The sequence below is a fragment of the Lissotriton helveticus genome, chromosome 2_1, assembly GCF_964261635.1.
Source record: "Lissotriton helveticus chromosome 2_1, aLisHel1.1, whole genome shotgun sequence".
Classification (NCBI taxonomy): Eukaryota; Metazoa; Chordata; class Amphibia; order Caudata; family Salamandridae; genus Lissotriton; species Lissotriton helveticus.
The window spans coordinates 2,029,005,692-2,029,024,197 of record NC_136059.1 but is presented as its reverse complement, the minus strand read 5'-3'; the positions used below and the strand labels follow the sequence as shown (position 1 = coordinate 2,029,024,197).

The following is an 18,506-nucleotide window of genomic DNA, read 5'->3' as shown; positions in this document are numbered from 1 at the left end:
TTGCCAAACAATCCTGAGCCATCAAAAGGCAAGTCTATCAAAACAGACTGAACATCTGTAGAGAACTCCGACGTTTTAAGCCATGCGGCTCTCCTAGTGGCCACGGAAGAGCCCATGACCCTCCCTACCGAATCAGCAGTATCCAGCCCACTCTGAATTACCTGCCTCACAGCAGCCTGAGTGTCCGATATCACCTCCTGAAAATCCTTTCTATCCTCCTCAGGGATTTTCGGAACCAACTGTTTAACAGAATCCATCAAGGCATGGACATACCGCCCCATCAGACAAGTTGCGTTGGTTGACTTTAACGCCATACTGGCTGAGGAGAAGATCTTCTTGGCAGCCTGATCCTGCTTTCTGACTCCTTATCCCCAGGGACCTGCGGAAAAGCACCAGCAGACTTCTTCAAGCAGGCAGCCTGCACAACCAAACTCTCAGGCAGGGGGTGCGTTGACAAAAAATCAGGGTCACCAGGTGCAACCCTGTACCTCCTCGCCACTGCCCTAGAAACCGCAGGAGTAGACAAAAGCTTCTACCAAACCTCATAGATGGGTTCAGCTAACGCATCATTAAAGGGCAGCATTGGCTCAATAGAAGAGGAGGGTGAGTGAAGAACTTCAGTTAGAAGATTTGACTTATACTCCGCAGTGGGCAGAGTAATGTTCAACAAATTTGCCGCCTTTTTGATAACAGTGTGATAAGGCACAACATCCTTTGAAGGCACATTCGACACCGAAGCCAAATCCCACTCAGGAGATAGTTCAAGCCCACTGGCCTCTCCCAGGTCCTCAAAAGGATCTTCAGATTCCTGCAACTCTCCTTCCTGTATATCAACATACCGATATTGTTCTTCCTCCAGAAGTCTCTGGGCTTCTTTCCGTGACCTTTCCTTCACGATAGAAGTCGAAGGATCCGGAACCGACTCCGACGGGGCCGGCGTCGAACCCGAAGTCGGATGAGGTCGTTTCACACGAGGTGGAACAGAATCCTGCCTCGGAGTCGTAGGCATCGGCGTCGATGGAACCGGCGGCGACGGAGTCGGCGTCGTACGCTTCGGCGTCGACGACACAGGCGGTGTCGGAAAATGCCAATGCGGTGGTAGAGCCGGCATAAAAGGCATGAAGGGCGCAGGAGCATAAGCTTGGGGAACACCCAAGTTAAAAGACATAGGACCCATGGGACCAACAGGTGCACCAGACTGGTACATCGCCCTGGAATAAACACCAAACATGGCGTTCAGGAATTGGGATGGATCCTGACCTGGAGCCGGAAAATCTGGATACGGTCCTCCGGGCTGTTCTCGAGGAGGCGGAGTCGACCCGAAGTCGACCTCTTCTCCGAGGTCCGGAACCGGGGTCGACGAACCCGCAGGCACCGGAACCTCGGCCTCACCAACCTCCTGCACCTCACCTTCATCCTCCTGACCAGAAGGATTGGACGGATCCGGAGAAGGGATAGCCATCTGCTTCTGCGACTCGAGCGAATTCGGATGCGAAGCTTCACCAACAGAGTCCTGAGCTTCCGACGCCGAAACCTCCGCTTCTTTATTAAGAAGTTTGACCTGCGACTTCGGCCTCGAACCAGAGTCCTTCCCTGAGTGATGACGTGACTCATGACTCCTCTTATAATTTTTCCTTGAGGATCTTGAAACATGAGCTGAAGACGACTCCGAGCGCGACTTCGATCGAGACCTCGACCTCGAACGCCGAGATCGAGACTTCGAAGTCTTTTTAACCTTCTTACTCTTCAGCTTTGCCACGAGGAGTTTCGTCTCCCTTTCCCGCAGAGCCTTTGAGGTCATCTTCTTGCAACAAGGGCAATCCTCGACGTCATGGTCGGAACTCAGGCACCAGACGCAGCACTCATGCGGGTCAGTAATAGACATTGTCTTGCCACATTCTCCGCAAGCCTTGAAGCCAGTCTTCTTCGACGACATCTCGAAGAAAATAAAAACAGCAATAATAGAATAATAGTAACAAAGTTACCAGGAAGCTACAGTACAATCCCAGAAAACCGTTAGCGTCGACGACGCGGAAAAAAGGGAACTGATGTCATCACGCCGGCGTGGGCCTATTATAGGCGTCGGTGACGTCAGCGGAGTCGCGAGCGGTGCCGTGTCTCTATGACGTCCAAGTCCACGTCAGCGCGAAGCTACGAAAAGAATTTCCGAATGTTGCTGGCGCACGGGGATATTCACAAGGTGAGGAATCCACACGGCAGATGTATCTATCAGAAAGGGATTTGTAAGTTGTTGGCACCAGTATGGCAAAATGCTGGAATTCCTAAGTGTGCAGAGAATGTGGTCAAGAATTGTATGGTTTGTCTGAAATACAATCCTGGTAAGGGAACTCCAACTCCAGCTGGTCATTTTGCGCCTCTAACGTATCCGTTCGAGGTTTTGCAGCTAGATTTCATCCACATGGAGAGGTGCAACAACTTGAAATACGTACTCGTTGTTGTTTTTGCCTTTTCGAGGTGGGTAGAAGCATATTCCCCTAAAGATTACACTGCTTTATCCACAGCTAAAGCCCTTGTCAAAGAGTTTTTCCCTAGGTTTGGTTTGCCGAGAATGGTCTGGAGTGATAATGGGAGTGAATTTGTGGGTCGAGTGATGAAGAGAGTATGTGAAGGGCTAGGTATACGCCAAAAGTTTCACGCTGCAAATCACCCCCAATCAGCTGGACTAGTAGAGTGCTACAATGGCACTCTAAAACTTAAACTTGCCAAGATACAAGCGAGCTATGGTCTTAAATGGCCTGATGCGTTGCCATTATCACTTTTATCGACAAGAATGACTGTGCATTCACGAGTGGGACTTAGTCCGTACGAGATTGTGTTTGGCCGCCCGGCCAACATATGGGGAATGCCAAGACCGACAAAATTCTGTGAGATTGAACACCCTGTACTACTTGATTACTTGTATGATTTTACGGCTAAATTGCGTGTCTTACACCAACAGGTTCACAATACTTTGCCTCAGGTTTCTGAAGATCCAGGGCACATCATCGATCCTGGATCCTGGGTCCTAATTAAAAACTTCCAGCGGACAAAGAATGATCAGCCCCGTTGGACCGGCCCCTACCTAGTCCTTTTTGTCAACGAGATCCGCAGTGCGAGTGGAAGGAAAGAAGAACTGGATCCACGGCATACATTGTAAGAGGGTCCCTTTGCCTCTGCCGTACGACCGGTGGGTCCAGGAGGGTATTGCTGACTCCGAGACTGAGACTGTGCCTCGCTTTCTGCCTTTCAGCGATGCACGTTTAATTGGGACAAATTCTGAGCGTGAAAGTGACAATCTTTTGCAAGACACCGTGCCACCATCAGTTCGATTGGACACTGCCGAGCCTGAACTCTTATTCCAAGACCAGACGTTACCTGGAAAAAAACGTTATAATCTGAGGCCTAGAACTATGGACAAATAAAAACCTTTTTCTTTGCTATTTTTGAAAGTGCAGCTCTCTCATCTGAGAAACTTTTTTGATTTTTGTTTTTCGAACCACCATCCGGGTTCAGCTGTAGGGTCGCGGGCGACAAGTCTTTGGAGTGCAAGCCGAAGACACAAGGTCGACGGTTCTGGTTGGTTCTTGGGCGTTTCCCTTGGACTGACAGACGCATTCCTTAGCACGGAACACCCTACCTCCGCGAGCAGCAAGGTTAGAGGATGGAGTTTTTCGAGATGGAGAGACCTGCCAAAGAGATGAACTTTAAAGCCAAAATGTGTATAATGATGACCAAGAAACGTTTTCTGATATTATGCATTTTTCATGTTTTTGAGTGACATTTGCACCCACTACACAGCCCATACCTCCTTCTACTGTTTCCTCTCATTCTTTTCACCCTCTGCCTGAACATGAGTCCGTTAGAAGATTAGAGTTCGTCAATAACTCCTTCGTTCAGCTTTTGCACCAACACCAATTAGTAGTGAACACGACTACTTTTGGGTGTGTGGTCTCATGCCTCATACTACTGATAAAGGTATCCCTTATTTGGTCCTGCCATTCAGCCATAATGGTTCTGTGTGGGCATACAGAACGATGTTCATCTATGCTCGTGAAGTCCAACCCCTACGTTCTGTAAAAGATAATACAAAGAATAGTGCTCTAGTTAAGGGTATAGTAGATATGATTAGAGGAGCTACTTCCTATGAGACTATCCCGAAAGATGACACACTAGCGTATATTGGATGGAACGTGACCGGATATGGAGTTAATCTGAGTGAGAACCAGCGAGCAAAAAGATCCTCTCCGATTTGGATTGTACCCCATCAGGGTCACCTATGTCTGCAAGGTAATGGCAAGAATCCCAGAGCTCAGTTGGGGAAGAGTATCTGCACTGAGACATATGTTTTTGCATCCCAGACTTCCCCATCGTTCCTAGCAGCTAAGGGTACTTATTTCGTCTGTCATGATAGAGCATACACATGGTTGCCCCCTGACTTCTCGGGCACATGTTTTGTTTCGTTCCTGTTGCCTCCCACCTACACAGCTGCGGCAGATTACCACAAGACAAGGGTAGTTAGAGGTGTCTTCAGTAAGGAAGATACTGCAGGACAAGAATTGGGAGATTTCTTCAAGGGTTTTCTGCCGTTTTGGGGACCTATGGTTAACAGCAGGAACATAAGGCAATTAACGAGGGTGGTCGAGTCCACCATAGTTGAAACTGCCGGTGCCCTTAGTAACTTGACTGCTGAGCTCCAGTCGGACCGTCTTATGACTCTTCAGAACAGAGTTGCGTTAGATGTCATACTTGCAGACCGAGGTGGGGTATGTAAAGTGATCCAATCAAGTTGCTGTGTTTTCATTCCAGATAACGCTCCGACAGTGTACCAGGCCATTTCCAAACTGCATAAGATCTCTGAATCTATTCATGTGGATAAAGGAGATTGGTCGTTGATGGGGTGGTTCTAGGAACTGTTATCCGCCTGGGGATGGAAGACTCTGATGGTCATTGGGATAATCTTAGCCATTCTTTTCCTGTTCTGTCTTTGTGTACAGTGTGCTCCTGCTATATGTGGCCTCTGTGCTACATCGTGTGTAAGGAAACCTGTATCGAGAGACGAGCTAAGTAATAGGATGATGCTACAGCAACATCTCAATGAAGTTATGAATATAGACCTGGACTCAGATTAGCGTGAGTGTAGGTTATTGCCTATGTAAGGGCAAAAGGAGGGTCTGAGGTTCCGTGGATTCTGGACCCGTGTCATAAGCATCGTCGTATCATGACGATTTTGGTACCAGCAGACCGAGAATGACGAGTATGCTATATACGAGTATTTTCGCCATATTCGAGGGACGAGATCACTATGAAATCAGAGATTCCCTTATGAACCCTCGGGTTCCATTTTGTGTACGGCAGCCATTTTGTGGTTGCCCTCACATAGGCTGATGACTAAGGCCAAAACGAGTCTTAGGGACACGTACACTTTTGTTGACTTCTGTGTGACCTGGGCAAGCTGACTCCACTGCCCGAAGCCAAACCTGTTCGGCCAGTTCCTTTCCCAGTGGCCGATCGAGATGAGGGATCAAGGCACAGCACGCCATAAACCCTTCATTGCACACAACTATGTCTAATCTTACTCACACCTGTCTCTGTTCCTTTCTTTATGGCCTGCTTTACGATGAGGAGGTGCCCGATTTTATTAGGGGTCCGTCCGATTATCTGATGAAAAGTGTTGGGCCTTGCCGGGTAATTGATTGTGGGCTGGACAAACTGAAAAATGGGCTTGTCATCATGAATCTGCTTTTCTTTGTCGTGAAAATATGTGAATGGTCAACTGTAAATAAGGAATGTTTGCCTGAAGCATAATATTTGGTATAAAAGGGATGACTAGCTTTGTAAAGTTGAGCAGTCTCCTGAGAATATACACCGTGTTGCACTTCTAGGATACCTGTTACTGGCTGCAGCCAATAAATTTGATCTTTGAAGTCACCAAGAAGTCTCTGCGTTTCTGTAGTCTGAGACAGGAGAACTCGAAGTCTTTGGGTGTGTCCCCTGGCACCGCTGGGTTCTTAAAAACCCGGTACTTCAGTCTGCCGTTGACCCAATCGCAGTTCGCCAACCACCACTGCAAGAGAGAGCCAATTGAATACCAAAAATATATATGCCCTCAACTCGTGTTAATTTAGAGTTTGAGAAGTAGACTTTTCATTGCTTCAATGAGAATCAAGCATGCGCAGGATGTTCCTCACCTAAGAAAACACTTTGTATCTAAAAAACAAAGCACCCGGGAATGATCGGTGACACCTGAAAAAGGAGCACTAGACAAATAATACATCTTATTAGTAAGACACTTATCGAAAGAATGCTAGAACCTAATTAAATATTTCATTGGCAAACAAAATCCATTGCCATACAGCCCAACAAAAGCTTTGGAAACAGACACTGGATATAAGACCGGATAACCCCATTGTGGCTAAAACTGCTAATATTCACTCTTCCTCTAGCCCTTTATTTTAAACTTTTAAACATTCGGCAGAGTCTCCGAGCACTTGTTTTAAAAGCTAAAAGAGGAATCAATCTACCTATACCAATCTCTTGCTGGTCAAGGTAATTAATAATGCATGAGTTAACTAATAAAAATAGAAATCAAAATTACCACAAAATGAGGCCTGATCCAGTTCATTCATGTTAGAACTGTAAAACCATAGATTTGTAGTAGACCACAAAACACTTTAATTACACCACTGCCACAAAAACTAAAAGGTCTCATTTCTCATAACAAAAATCAGCAGTAATTTACAACAGTAACCCTAGGGACGGAACAAGCTCACCTTTTGTTTTTGACTGGAGATTTTCATTGGTTAGTTGGTTAAAGATACATTCAGCAGCCACCATACCACTTTTCATTGCTGTGTGCGTGCCTTTAATTTTTGGGACATTCATGAAACCAGGACTGCAGCCAACGAGAATTCCACCAGGAAAAGTTAGAGTTGGTAAAGACTGAGAGCAGAGGGAAACAATAGGACATAATATCATCACATTGTTTATGCACTTAAAAACTATGCAATCAAACAAAATCGCCCGCTCTCAAAACCGCAGAGAGCAAAGTAATGTTTTAAAAGTGAATTTCTCAACATTTTATGATAACAGCTCATTTAGGGTGCTTTATGGAAAGCCTCAACATATGCACTGGTTGTTTGTTTCCTACAAATGTGAACTAATGCACATCACCTGCATGTGCTACTTATTTAGAAATATACAATAAAAACGGTGACCTATGATCATGCTGCCAAATTTACAGTGGAAGTCCAAAAAAACACCTTGACTGGACAATGTGTTAACAAGGTGAAAAGAACATGGGCATTCAAATCAAAATAAAATAGGTCACTGCAAAAATAGTAAAACGTTTTTCTTCTCCAGATTTAAATGGGGATCCATCTTTCAACGTTACAATACTGGCAGGTCCACTAATACCTTCTCAGAAGCCTCCCCCCTGACTGAACTTGGCTGCCTTTTCCATCCAGGAAAACCATCATCAAAATTGTACAAATGGACAAGCAAAGCATCCTTTGATTTAAATAAAGGAACAGGAACCCACTAGAACACATAATATGGTGTTTCCAATTAAAGCAATTTATTTTGTATATTTATTCAATGTATATTTTTGTCAGCATAAGCCTTAACACAACATTACAATCACAATAATACATTTTTAAAAGGACTGCATGATCACTTCACGATACAACAAATAAAGCAATAAAGCACAATAAAAGCAGTAAAAAAATAATCTATTCATTGAATAACAAAGATTTAAAATAGAGTTCAATAGAAACTTTTACCGCCCACCTACTCAATCATACCTTACAAAAAATGATAAATTGCATAATACAGTAAAACAGATATTTATCAGCTCTAAAGGATAAGTAAGGCGAGCTAGGATCAACCTGATTTTCACATATTCTTATACTTGCCAGTCACAATCCAAGCAGCCCAAATATACATGGTCAGTACAAGGTAAATGAGAGGCTAATCCATCCTATTACACAAGGCTTGGGTATCTGCCTCACTAGATATAAGCATCAAATAAGGGGGCAAACAATTTTGTATGGACAATTTATGTTTTGGGGCAGAATAACAAAAAATAAATTAGGATATCTTTATCTCCCCTGGAACATTTGCAGAATTCATCATTACCCTTAGCATTTTTCCATCTGGCGTATACGTTTTTGACGAAAGTATACCCAAACTCAACTTAATGTATGGCAAACTGTTGTATAACAGAACAACGCAGGTAAAAATATTGCATTCCTTTACAACACATTTTTTACCTCACATTTATTTAGGTCGAGCCTATTGCAGCAGCGCGCATGCACTATTCGCTCTGCAAGACGTGCAGTAATGGAGTATGCAGTGTTAGCACCGTCCACTCTCCGCCTATGTTTTTAATTGGCTCGTTTCATTGTCTTTTGTAAATGCTGCCTTCTGATTGATTATGAGGCTTGTTAGTCCCTCCTTATTATGGCCATGTCGTCATTTGTATCCTCCCATGGCTACTGGCCAATTTACTTCGAATGTTACACGGTAAGGTACGTGTCATTTAGACTGTGAGCAGTACTTTGTCCGTGCCTACTCGCCCCCTTCTCCCCCTCCCGAACTCCCATTGTCCGTGTTCCCCCTCCTGTTGTCCGTGATGCAATGCAATAGGTCTCACGTAAATGAGAGTCCTGTTGCATTGCAAATGCTTGTTTAAGGAAGGTCCTGACTAGAAGAGGGGGTGGGTGAGCTCCCCTTGCGAACAGCAGGCATTGTTCCTTGTCTGTGTGTTTTGTGTGTCGTACTATGCATGCTCTGCATGATTGTTTATTTCAATGGCTGGTTTGGGGATGTGTGTACCCCCAACGAGCCACACGTATGTTGGTTATATGTGTGTGATTGTTTTCCTATGTTCCGTTTTTCTTTTGCATGTTCCGTTTTTCGTCTGTGTGTGAGGCTGGAGTGGTGAGTATCACCACGAGAAGCATGCTGGTATGTGGTTTGTTGTTTTGTCCTCTTATGATTCTTCATCACACTAATCGTGAGCTGATTCCTTGTGATTCGCCAGTATGCCAAATGACTGGCTTTGCAAGCAGCCGGAGTTCGTGCTGTATTTTCACTAGGAGACCATGCCAGGAACGTCACAGAGAGGCAGATCTGTCTCAGCGATAGGCGCACTTTGTTGGTCAGAACCAGAAAGGCAGGAGACCCGACAGGGGGATGCTCGGGTCCAAATCTGCTCTCGGGAATCTTTGACTCAATACTGCGGTGGGGGAGCCCTAATAATTATGTGATGCTTTGCATATTGAAGGGTTGTGGCTTTCGGTGTAAACATAAAGGGACCAGGTCATCTCAGCTCAGGCGCTACAAAGCAGCGATAGTCTCCAGATGGTGCCCAACACTTTCATGCTAGGTTATTTGATTTTCCCAGTCCCGTTTAGAGTTGGGCTGAAGCAAGTACAGGAATTTAAAGTTCAACAGGCTTACATTCTGAACACAGGCGTATGTGTGTAAATACTAGGTGGGCACCTGAACGTCTTCAGACCCAAACACATGCCTGGCCTCAGATGACCTAGGCATACATGTTGGTCAGGATTCTGCTGCATGCACCGTGGTTAATTCTTAGGTTAAATCTCTTCTTATGGCCTGCCAAATGTTGTTATTCTTTGCTCTTGCTTTTAGTACTTTTCTGGACTTTGGCGTTGAGTGTCATTTGGAGTGTAGCTCCGAAACATTGTTTGCAGGATTTTGTGGTTACAGGCACCTCTGGATAATATTATAGACTGGTACTCAGAAGGTTAAGTGTTCAATTCCTGGAGTTTATGTGAAAGGCTGGGAATGTGTAAACAAAAAGAAACAAGCATTTGCAATGCAATAGGTCTCGCATTTGCGGGAGTTTAAGCTATTGCCATTGTAAATGACAATTCCTTTTATTTATGTTTTAAAAACCAACACGTAAATAAAAGGCATTGCCATTTACAATGTCAATAGCTCAAACTCCCACAACGGCGAGACCTATTGCATTGCAAATGCTTGTTTAGCAAGTACATGTTTTTACCTCGTGTACCATTACTACGCATTATAAGTCTAACTAAGGTAAGTATTAGTTAGGTAAGTTTAAATAAATATATATATTATTATATAGACATAGATGTATTTAATTTTTGTCTTTTTAGGGGGAAGACCCCTAAGCTCCCATACTTACCTTAAATGCTTGGGTGGTGAAAGCCTATACGTGGTAAAAACATGCGTGGTAAAGGCAATGCGAGGTAAAAATCGTGTTGTAAAGACTGCTTCCCATAGCAAACATCATATCTCAGGGTATATATCGTCTGGGCAGAATCTAAAGCCAACACGGTTGTTATTATTAAGACATCCATGTACCAAGGAGCCACTCTGATCAGAATTATGAATATTCTGGATTATATACTGCCAATAAGCCTCCTGAATTTTCAAGAGTGTATTATCTTTAATGGCAGTGGGATTCTTGTAGATAAGATTGAGCAGTTTTAGGATGCTTTGAACCTGGTACCACCAAGGCCTCCTAAATGTTCCAGGATAGGAAACTATCTCCCTCATGGATTTCAAGTATAAACCTACGTGCTGATTCCTGTGTAACTGAACCCAATATAATATTGGGGTAAAGGCAATGATGTCCAAGATGGGGTTTATACCCAATTCTAAGTAGAGGGCGGTTAAGGGTGTATTCGTGATTTTTCTGGATTGTAGAAACCTCTATCTGACCCCATATTTCTGAACCATATATCACTGTAGATACTGCCTTTCTATATGCATGCAGCAACATGCTCAAGGCCTGTAGCCCTTTTTCTTGCTTAGATCTAGAAATGGTAGTTGCAGCTTACTTTAATATAGCTGCAGCTTTTTCCTGTCTTGACTCCAAGTTAATTTAGTATTGCATCATATGCCATAATAATGTCAGACGGAAGGATCCTCAGGAACCCTCCCCCCTCCACCTCCCCCTCAGAAGCCCACTGTCCAGCAGATCTGTCTCTGACAATAGTATGAGCAGAGGAACAGAGTGTCTAGACGGGGGAAGGGACTAGGGTGGGTACACCAGGGAAGGGAACTTGAAAGAAAAAACAACCAACCACAACACTATGTGCCAATGTGCAATTTACAAGACATCAATCAAGTACTATTAGCAGTAAATCATTTGTAGGGAAATCTTATAATTGCACAGCTGTGCAAGGAGAAATAATGTAAAATCATATATATCAGAACGGCTACAGGTTGGTTGATATTAAATCTGCTACCTGCAGATCAACATACACTTGAGGCGGTTTCAGAACTAATCTTGAGGAGCTTGTGACGAGAACATGTCCCTAACGGAATCAAACTTTTGACCCAACATAATATTCACAATATCCAATGAGTGTACATGATTCAACAATTTATGTGGACACCCCCATAGGACCATATGGCATCTCAAAAGTATGCAAGTATAATTCTGCAGTATGAGAAATATCGCTCTCTAGAACTAACCAGGCTTAAACCCATGCGTGTGACCAGAGAGCAGTAGAGTGCAATGAATAAAGGCCACAATATTTGGTACCAGTCTGTTATGTGCAATACTCGGGAGCCACAAAGTCCGGATGGCCCTTACGAGTAACACAGCGGGAGCGGGAAGCCGCACAAAACATGCTCCTGAAATAGACGAAGGTGTGCAAGAACAGGCATTGCAACCACACTACCAATAGGCCGGCAACTGACTGCAGGGAATAAAAGTCCAAATAGCTTCCTATGACAGTATGGCAATAAAGAAGGAATGCTCCCTCACTACTGTGAACCCTACTGAAGGGCCACAAGCACAGACAGATCTTACCATCCAATCAAGAAGACGGGGAACAGGAACTGATGACAAATACCCAGAACCAGAAACTGAATAGCAGCCAATGGCCCCAGTGATTCCCTGGGTTAAATACAATTCGTATATGGCCACTAAATTACTGTGGTTTCGCAACATCTCGCCACTCTGGGTTTTCTACTGTCACCATGACGGCCACCTTGTAGTGTACAAGAACATGCAAATCTGGTACCTTCCAGAATTTCCAACAATGGCGAGTCACATGTACATGGTGTTTTCCATATATTCCATGCCTTTCTTTTTCAGAGTACAATGCGGGATGGGCTACGGTACAGCAAACCCTGACAAAATCCTTTCTAAGGGTTCATTATGAACAAAAAAGGAGCATCTTAATTCGGTCCCTGAGTGATGTGGTGGTGTTCCCGAGTGATGTGGTGGTGTCCCCGAGTGATGTGGTGGTGTCCCCGAGTGATGTGGTGGTGTCCCCGAGTGATGTGGTGGTGTCCCAGAGTGATGTGGTGGTGTCCCAGAGTGATGTGGTGGTGTCCCAGAGTGATGTGGTGGTGTCCCAGAGTGATGTGGTGGTGTCCCAGAGTGATGTGGTGGTGTCCCAGAGTGATGTGGTGGTGTCCCAGAGTGATGTGGTGGTGTCCCTGAGTGATATGGTGGTGGTGTGAGGCGTGCAGCAGTGTGAGTAATGCAGCAGTGTGAGTAATGCAGCAGTGTGCAGCAGTGTGAGGCATGCAGCAGTGTGAGGCGTGCAGCAGTGTGAGGCGCGCAGCAGTGTGAGGCGTGCAGCAGTGTGTGGCGTGCAGCAGTGTGTGGCATGCAGCATTGTGTGGCGTGTAGCAGTGTGAGGCGTGCAGCAGTGTGAGTAATGCAGCAGTGTGCAGCAGTGTGTAGCATGCAGCAGTGTGTGCAGCTTGCAGCAGTGAGAGTAATGCAGCAGTGAGAGTAATGCAGCAGTGTGAGTAATGCAGCAGTGTGAGTAATGCAGCAGTGTGAGTAATGCAGCAGTGTGAGGCGCGCAGCAGTGTGAGGCGTGCAGCAGTGTGAGGCGTGCAGCAGTGTGAGGCGTGCAGCAGTGTGAGGCGTGCAGCAGTGTGCGGGGAGCAGCTGTGTGCCGTGCAGCAGTGTGAGGCGTGCAGCAGTGTGCAGTGTGCAGCAGTGCGCAGCAGTGTAAGTAATGCAGCAGTGCGCAGCAGTGTAAGTAATGCAGCAGCGTGCAGCAGTGTGAGGCGTGCAGCAGTGTGAGGCGTGCAGCAGTGTGAGGCGTGCAGCAGTGTGAGGCGTGCAGCAGTGTGAGGCGTGCAGCAGTGTGAGGCGTGCAGCAGTGTGTGGCGTGCAGCAGTGTGTGGCGTGCAGCAGTGTGTGGCGTGCAGCAGAGCTTGGCGTGCAGCAGAGCTTGGCGTCCAGCAGTGTGGGGCGTCCAGCAGTGTGGGGCGTCCAGCAGTGTGTGGCGTGAAGAATAATGCTGGCTAACAAATGCCGGGAAGCTAGACTAAAACAAAACCCAAAACATCGCCTCACGCCGAAAGCAAATCTGTTACGGGGGGGGGCTGTAGCTGAAACTAAATAAAGGTGACGTCGTACATTATGGGAATGCTTGCATGTTGATTAAAGGGCAGGCCATGGTTGAAGAAGCAGCACAGGCGTGCTACGATTATAGGAGGAGTGGTTCTGCCTTTTGTTGCCGACACCGTGCAGTGGCCACAGTTAATGTGTGGTGTAGAGTAGCAGCACGTCGTGGAGCATCGGAGCAGAGTCAGCTCTCGCAAATAGTAATTCTTCTGTTGTCTCTGTGTTTATTTCGGTTGTAATGCAAGGAAAACAAAGTTTAAGATGGAAGGACTAGCGCATTGTCGCAAGTACCTATGTGGGCACTAATCAGGAAATACAATAAAAAATGTAAGTGGTTTGGTGTGAAAGATGAAGCGGGCGGCCGTGAAGAGGCACTGCGCTGATTAAGGGAAAGGAAACACGAACACTTGCATGCAGAGCTTATAATGGGAGAAGTTTGTATGCCACAAGTAATCATGGTGATCCATGGGGGTGAAAAAACAACAACAAGCTCTTGGCATTGCTGTGGCAGGGGGCGGGTGAGCGGAGCGGGAGCGTATTCCTTTGAAGTCTGATGCGGGGGAGAGGATCCTTTGAAGTCTGATGCAAGGCACAGACAAATGGTGGTGTGACGTGGCTGGTTTGTGCACGCGCATAGCTCACATGAACTGTTCGTGATCCGCAAGTTTGGTAGAGTTTTTGAAGTGCTTACTATAATTCTCGACTATCTATTCCTGCGGGATAGAATAGTCGAGACCTAAACAGTGCGTATGCAGTATAAAACTGCATTAGTCTGAAAAACAAGATCTACATGTTTCAGCCTTTGAGATCAAATTATGATCACGGCCTTCCTCAGGACCTAGAACTTTTATCGCTACTGCAAAGAAAGTGAACATATAAGAATTAACAGGGTATGTACATTTCCAAATAAAAGTGGTTGGATACGATACAACCTACTTTTTCCTGTGTCTTCGTATTAGACCTTATGAAACATACCTATTAAGTGAAGCTGATGGCACAATTTCAGAGTCACAGGTCACTTCTTCGATTGTATCGCCACAGGAGGCAAGCACACCGGTAAATGAAGGACACTTGGCTGTAGGTTGAACCACATCACCTAGATCATAGTGCACAAACTAGACCTTGCCAGGAATACCGGTTAGCGGAGTGTCAATGTATGATTGTATGAGAAGCTTTTTTAAGTGACCATGTTACTGTAATTACTGAACTCCTTAAATGCCTGATACATGCTTTTGAGAATTAATGTCATTTTTATGCTGCTATGATAATCGTACTGATATGCTCGCCCAGGATGTCATTGTGACTTAAGTTGTATGTATATTGTTCCATAATGAAACCAATAAAAGCAATAATAAAAATAAAAAAAATCCACCCTCATACACACCATAGTCTCTCGAATGAGATTCACTGGCAATGTCCTTCACTGGTTCTCCTCCTGCCTTTCCAACCGACACCAGTTTGTTCACATGGGCAGCTCCAGGTCACAACAGATCCCCATCACCTATGGAGTCCCCTAGGGTTTCATACTGTCTCTTGTCATCATCTACTTTCACATGAAGCCTCTTGGTGGCACGCAGATAACAGTATCAAGATTCACCCATATGCTGATGGCACACAAGCCTACTTAAAAAGTGCCCTCGGCTTTAGACATTCAACGCTACAAACACTGCTTGCACATGATCCAGACTTCGATGTCCAGCGCCTACTTGAAGCTCAACCCAAACAATTCTGGTTACTTGCCAAGAACAACAAACAAGATACAGTACAAACCTGATCAAAGACATGAACCTTGAGGGCTTCGATTCCCAACTTTAACTCAATTCCAAATCAGTTAGATTCACCCTGGGCACCAACCTCTCCCTCAAGTAACACACTGCAAAAAAGCAAAGAAGGCCTGGTAACAGCTGTGCGTTCTAAAGAATATCAGACTTTTCATTCTTGAAAGACTTCAGAACAGCTCTTCAAGCCCTTATACTCTCCCATCTGAACTGTACTAATTCCCACACTTTAGCCTCCCAGGTTCCACACTGGCATCACTACGTAGTGTCCTACAACCCACAGCACGTCTGGTCTAGGACCTGAAGAAATATGGTAACATCGCCCCAATCTTCCTGGAACTCCATTAGCTTCCCTTGCCGGCCTGCACCATCTTCAAAACCAGGTGCATCATTTAAAAAGTCAACAAGAGCTTCACCCCGCTTATATTGCCAACAAGCTCTGTATCCAGCGGCTCTCAGCATATCAGCAGCAAGGATGAATCAGACTAAAGATAAGAAGTATAATAAAGAAAAGAAAAAACAAGACAGCAGGCCTTTTCCATCTATGACCCAGGTTCTGGAACAACATCCCTCTATCCATCAGGACCACACCAATTCTGCTCCAATTTAGGCAAGAGCTGAAAACTCACCTCTTTAAAGAACACTAATCACAATGCATTAATCATCCATAACCAAGCTGCCTCTCTGATTACTTGTTGACTTCATGCTTGATCACGTACAGCGCTTCGCTGACTTTTGGCTAGCTCTGTATGGAAATAACATATACACACATACATACATACATAGGTTCAGAAAGATGATATTGGGAAAGTTCTGCGGGTGTGCTGCCTGTGGAGAAAATGAGCACTTTATTTCTCATTTTCTTTCCAAACTTTGACACCCTACTTTCCAGTTATTGGAGGGCTAATTGAAAGAGTGTGCTGCTTTGTGGCTGAAGACACAGACTAGGAAGATAGACATCGGCCTGCCTTGATAAATAGTGGAAGGATGCAGTTGATTGTATGGCCTGTGAGGGGAAAAAAAAAAAAGAGTATAGTGACGCTTGTCTATGGAAAAAAGAGTGCCTGATAGGTCTTTGACATTTACTTACACTGACAAAAGTTTGTGGGGATCAAATAAAGAACAGGCCAACTTTGAAATCCCTGGTTGAAAGATGCACCTGTGAAGTGGGGCAAGACTTACTCAGACAAGCTATGGAAACCATGGATGAATGGCGGGACGGAAGATTTGCTTAATATGTGTGTGTGGGTTACTTTAAAAAACACTTCACATTAAGAAACAAAATGGTGGTGTTGATCACTAAGCATGTGTAGCAAAGTACCAACTGCAAGTTTTGCACGAGTTTCTGGTGATGAAATGCCATGTCCTGCTGTAGTTTTGGTGAAGTTTTGGGGTGCAGATACTAGATTGTAGGTTTCCTGACAAACTGAATGACTCTTTGCGGACACATTTTAGACACCTTAATTTAGTTAGAGACTTAACTGGGTGGCACCTGCAAGTCTATTGAATGCTGCATGATTCAAGTTACAAGCAGGTCCCTGAAATGCTAGAGCCAATTCTCCTTCATGGTGACAGGATATAATGAGTGCTGTGTGTCTGGAGTTGGGAGCCAAAATGTTAATTGTGTGTTTTGTGCTGTGTTTTGGCAGTTATCTTGGCCTCATCCACCGCAAGACACCACCTTTCTGCGAAATTAACATTTGGCAGAAAGACTTGCTGAGAAATTTCGGCGGTTGTGTTATTTCATGTCTGTTTTCAGCCTCTAACTGCTATCCATGAGACAAGGAGTCTCTCATTTATGGCCTGCAAGTCCATTCTTGAGAGACAGGAGCAGACTATTGTAAGTAGTAGCAATACATTGGTACCCTCTGTCTTCCATGGAAGCACATCCTAGCCCTCCTCTACACAGGGTTATCTTCCCTCATGCCACTCCTGACACCTAACTAAAAAGACAAAAGTAATATAGGTGCGCCTCACATTGTTCACCCCCCCTTTCTGTCACTGTTTATATAAGCGCGAGTCTCCCCATGAAATGTGCTGTTAAATAGTACCTGTATTTAAACTAAGGTTTACAACTGCACAATTGTTTCACAAGTCTGACTAGTATCATTCTCACACCAGCTTAATCTTCAGACCATAGGTGGCGACATATTCTGCATTTTGCCATCTGCCTGTGCTGACCTTGCTGTGATCCATAGTTTCATAAAAGACTTAGAGCTCGATTTGCAAATACTTTGCTAAGAGGAGGTGTGACTTACTATTCTGTTCTATTCAAGATGTCTTGTATAGCGCACAGCTACCTCGAAGAGCCTCCCAGCACTGAGACATACACACCGGCATGCCTTGGCCATTACCGACAAAATTAGTATAAATTAGTCTTTAGAAGTTTCCTAAAAGAGATATCGGACTGGGCCCATCTAAGATTGGCAGCGAGGGCGATCCACAATTTAGTGGTCAGAAAGGGAAATGAACGACTTACTCTTGAAGTACTTCTGGCTTTCTTATGAATTTCAGTACTCCTGGTTTATTTGTAGTCCCTTTTCACAAAGGTAAATCAACGTACAGCGATCTTCCCTCTCCTAGATTTATGCTTACGCTTAAGGCAAAAACAGACATACTTTGTTCTACATAGCGTAGGCATGCAGCTCTCCCTAAGCTTTATAGTATTATGAATTGAAAAGAATAGGGAAACAGGCATCACTAGAGGAAACAAAAACACACCTCACAAATTTGTTTACTAGAAGCGCCTAAATAAAGCCCACACCCACGGCACTCACATCTTCCGTCCTGTGAGAAGTTGTGGAGACAGCCATCACCTATATTTATACTGTGTCACTGTGCACCGGCATGCATGCTTGTCTGTACACGTGTGTTTGTTTGGGACCTACAATATGTTTTGATGTGTCCGAGTGTGTAAAGAATAATGTTAGACGTGAAATGACTGTTTTTAATTCATTAACAATATACATATTTAAACAGGTCTATGTATATTCAATTGTTATGTTTACATTTTTATAACCTGATTTGTAAAGGTGTCTACAATGCTTACAGTTATATGACTTTTTACGTTTTGATTTTTTCAATATTTTCTATAATTGATTTGTATCATTGTCTGCAATGTTTACAACTAAGATTATTTTTTTACATTTTTGCATTATTTACATTTTTACGATTTTTTAATATTTGTGCAATGTGAAGTGTGGGTATATGCAATGTCAAAATGTATGACTTCCAGTTATATTTATATTAGATTTCCTATATTTTTTATATTATTTGTACAATAGGTTGTATGTGGGTGCATGCAATGTCTTAAGCAACATGACCTATTTTTCCTTTTATTTAGTTTTAGG

General features: G+C 44.4%; 1 protein-coding gene across 1 annotated transcript in view; it reads right to left on the bottom strand.

The window, feature by feature from the left end:
* ETFDH (electron transfer flavoprotein dehydrogenase) overlaps nucleotides 1–18,506 on the bottom strand; it is a 543,836-nt gene that overhangs the window by 195,948 nt on the left and 329,382 nt on the right. The window contains exon 10 of the mRNA XM_078676994.1: nucleotides 6,771–6,939. Within this exon, the coding sequence (XP_078533120.1) occupies nucleotides 6,771–6,939 (169 nt within the window). The remainder of the gene's footprint in view (nucleotides 1–6,770; nucleotides 6,940–18,506) is intronic.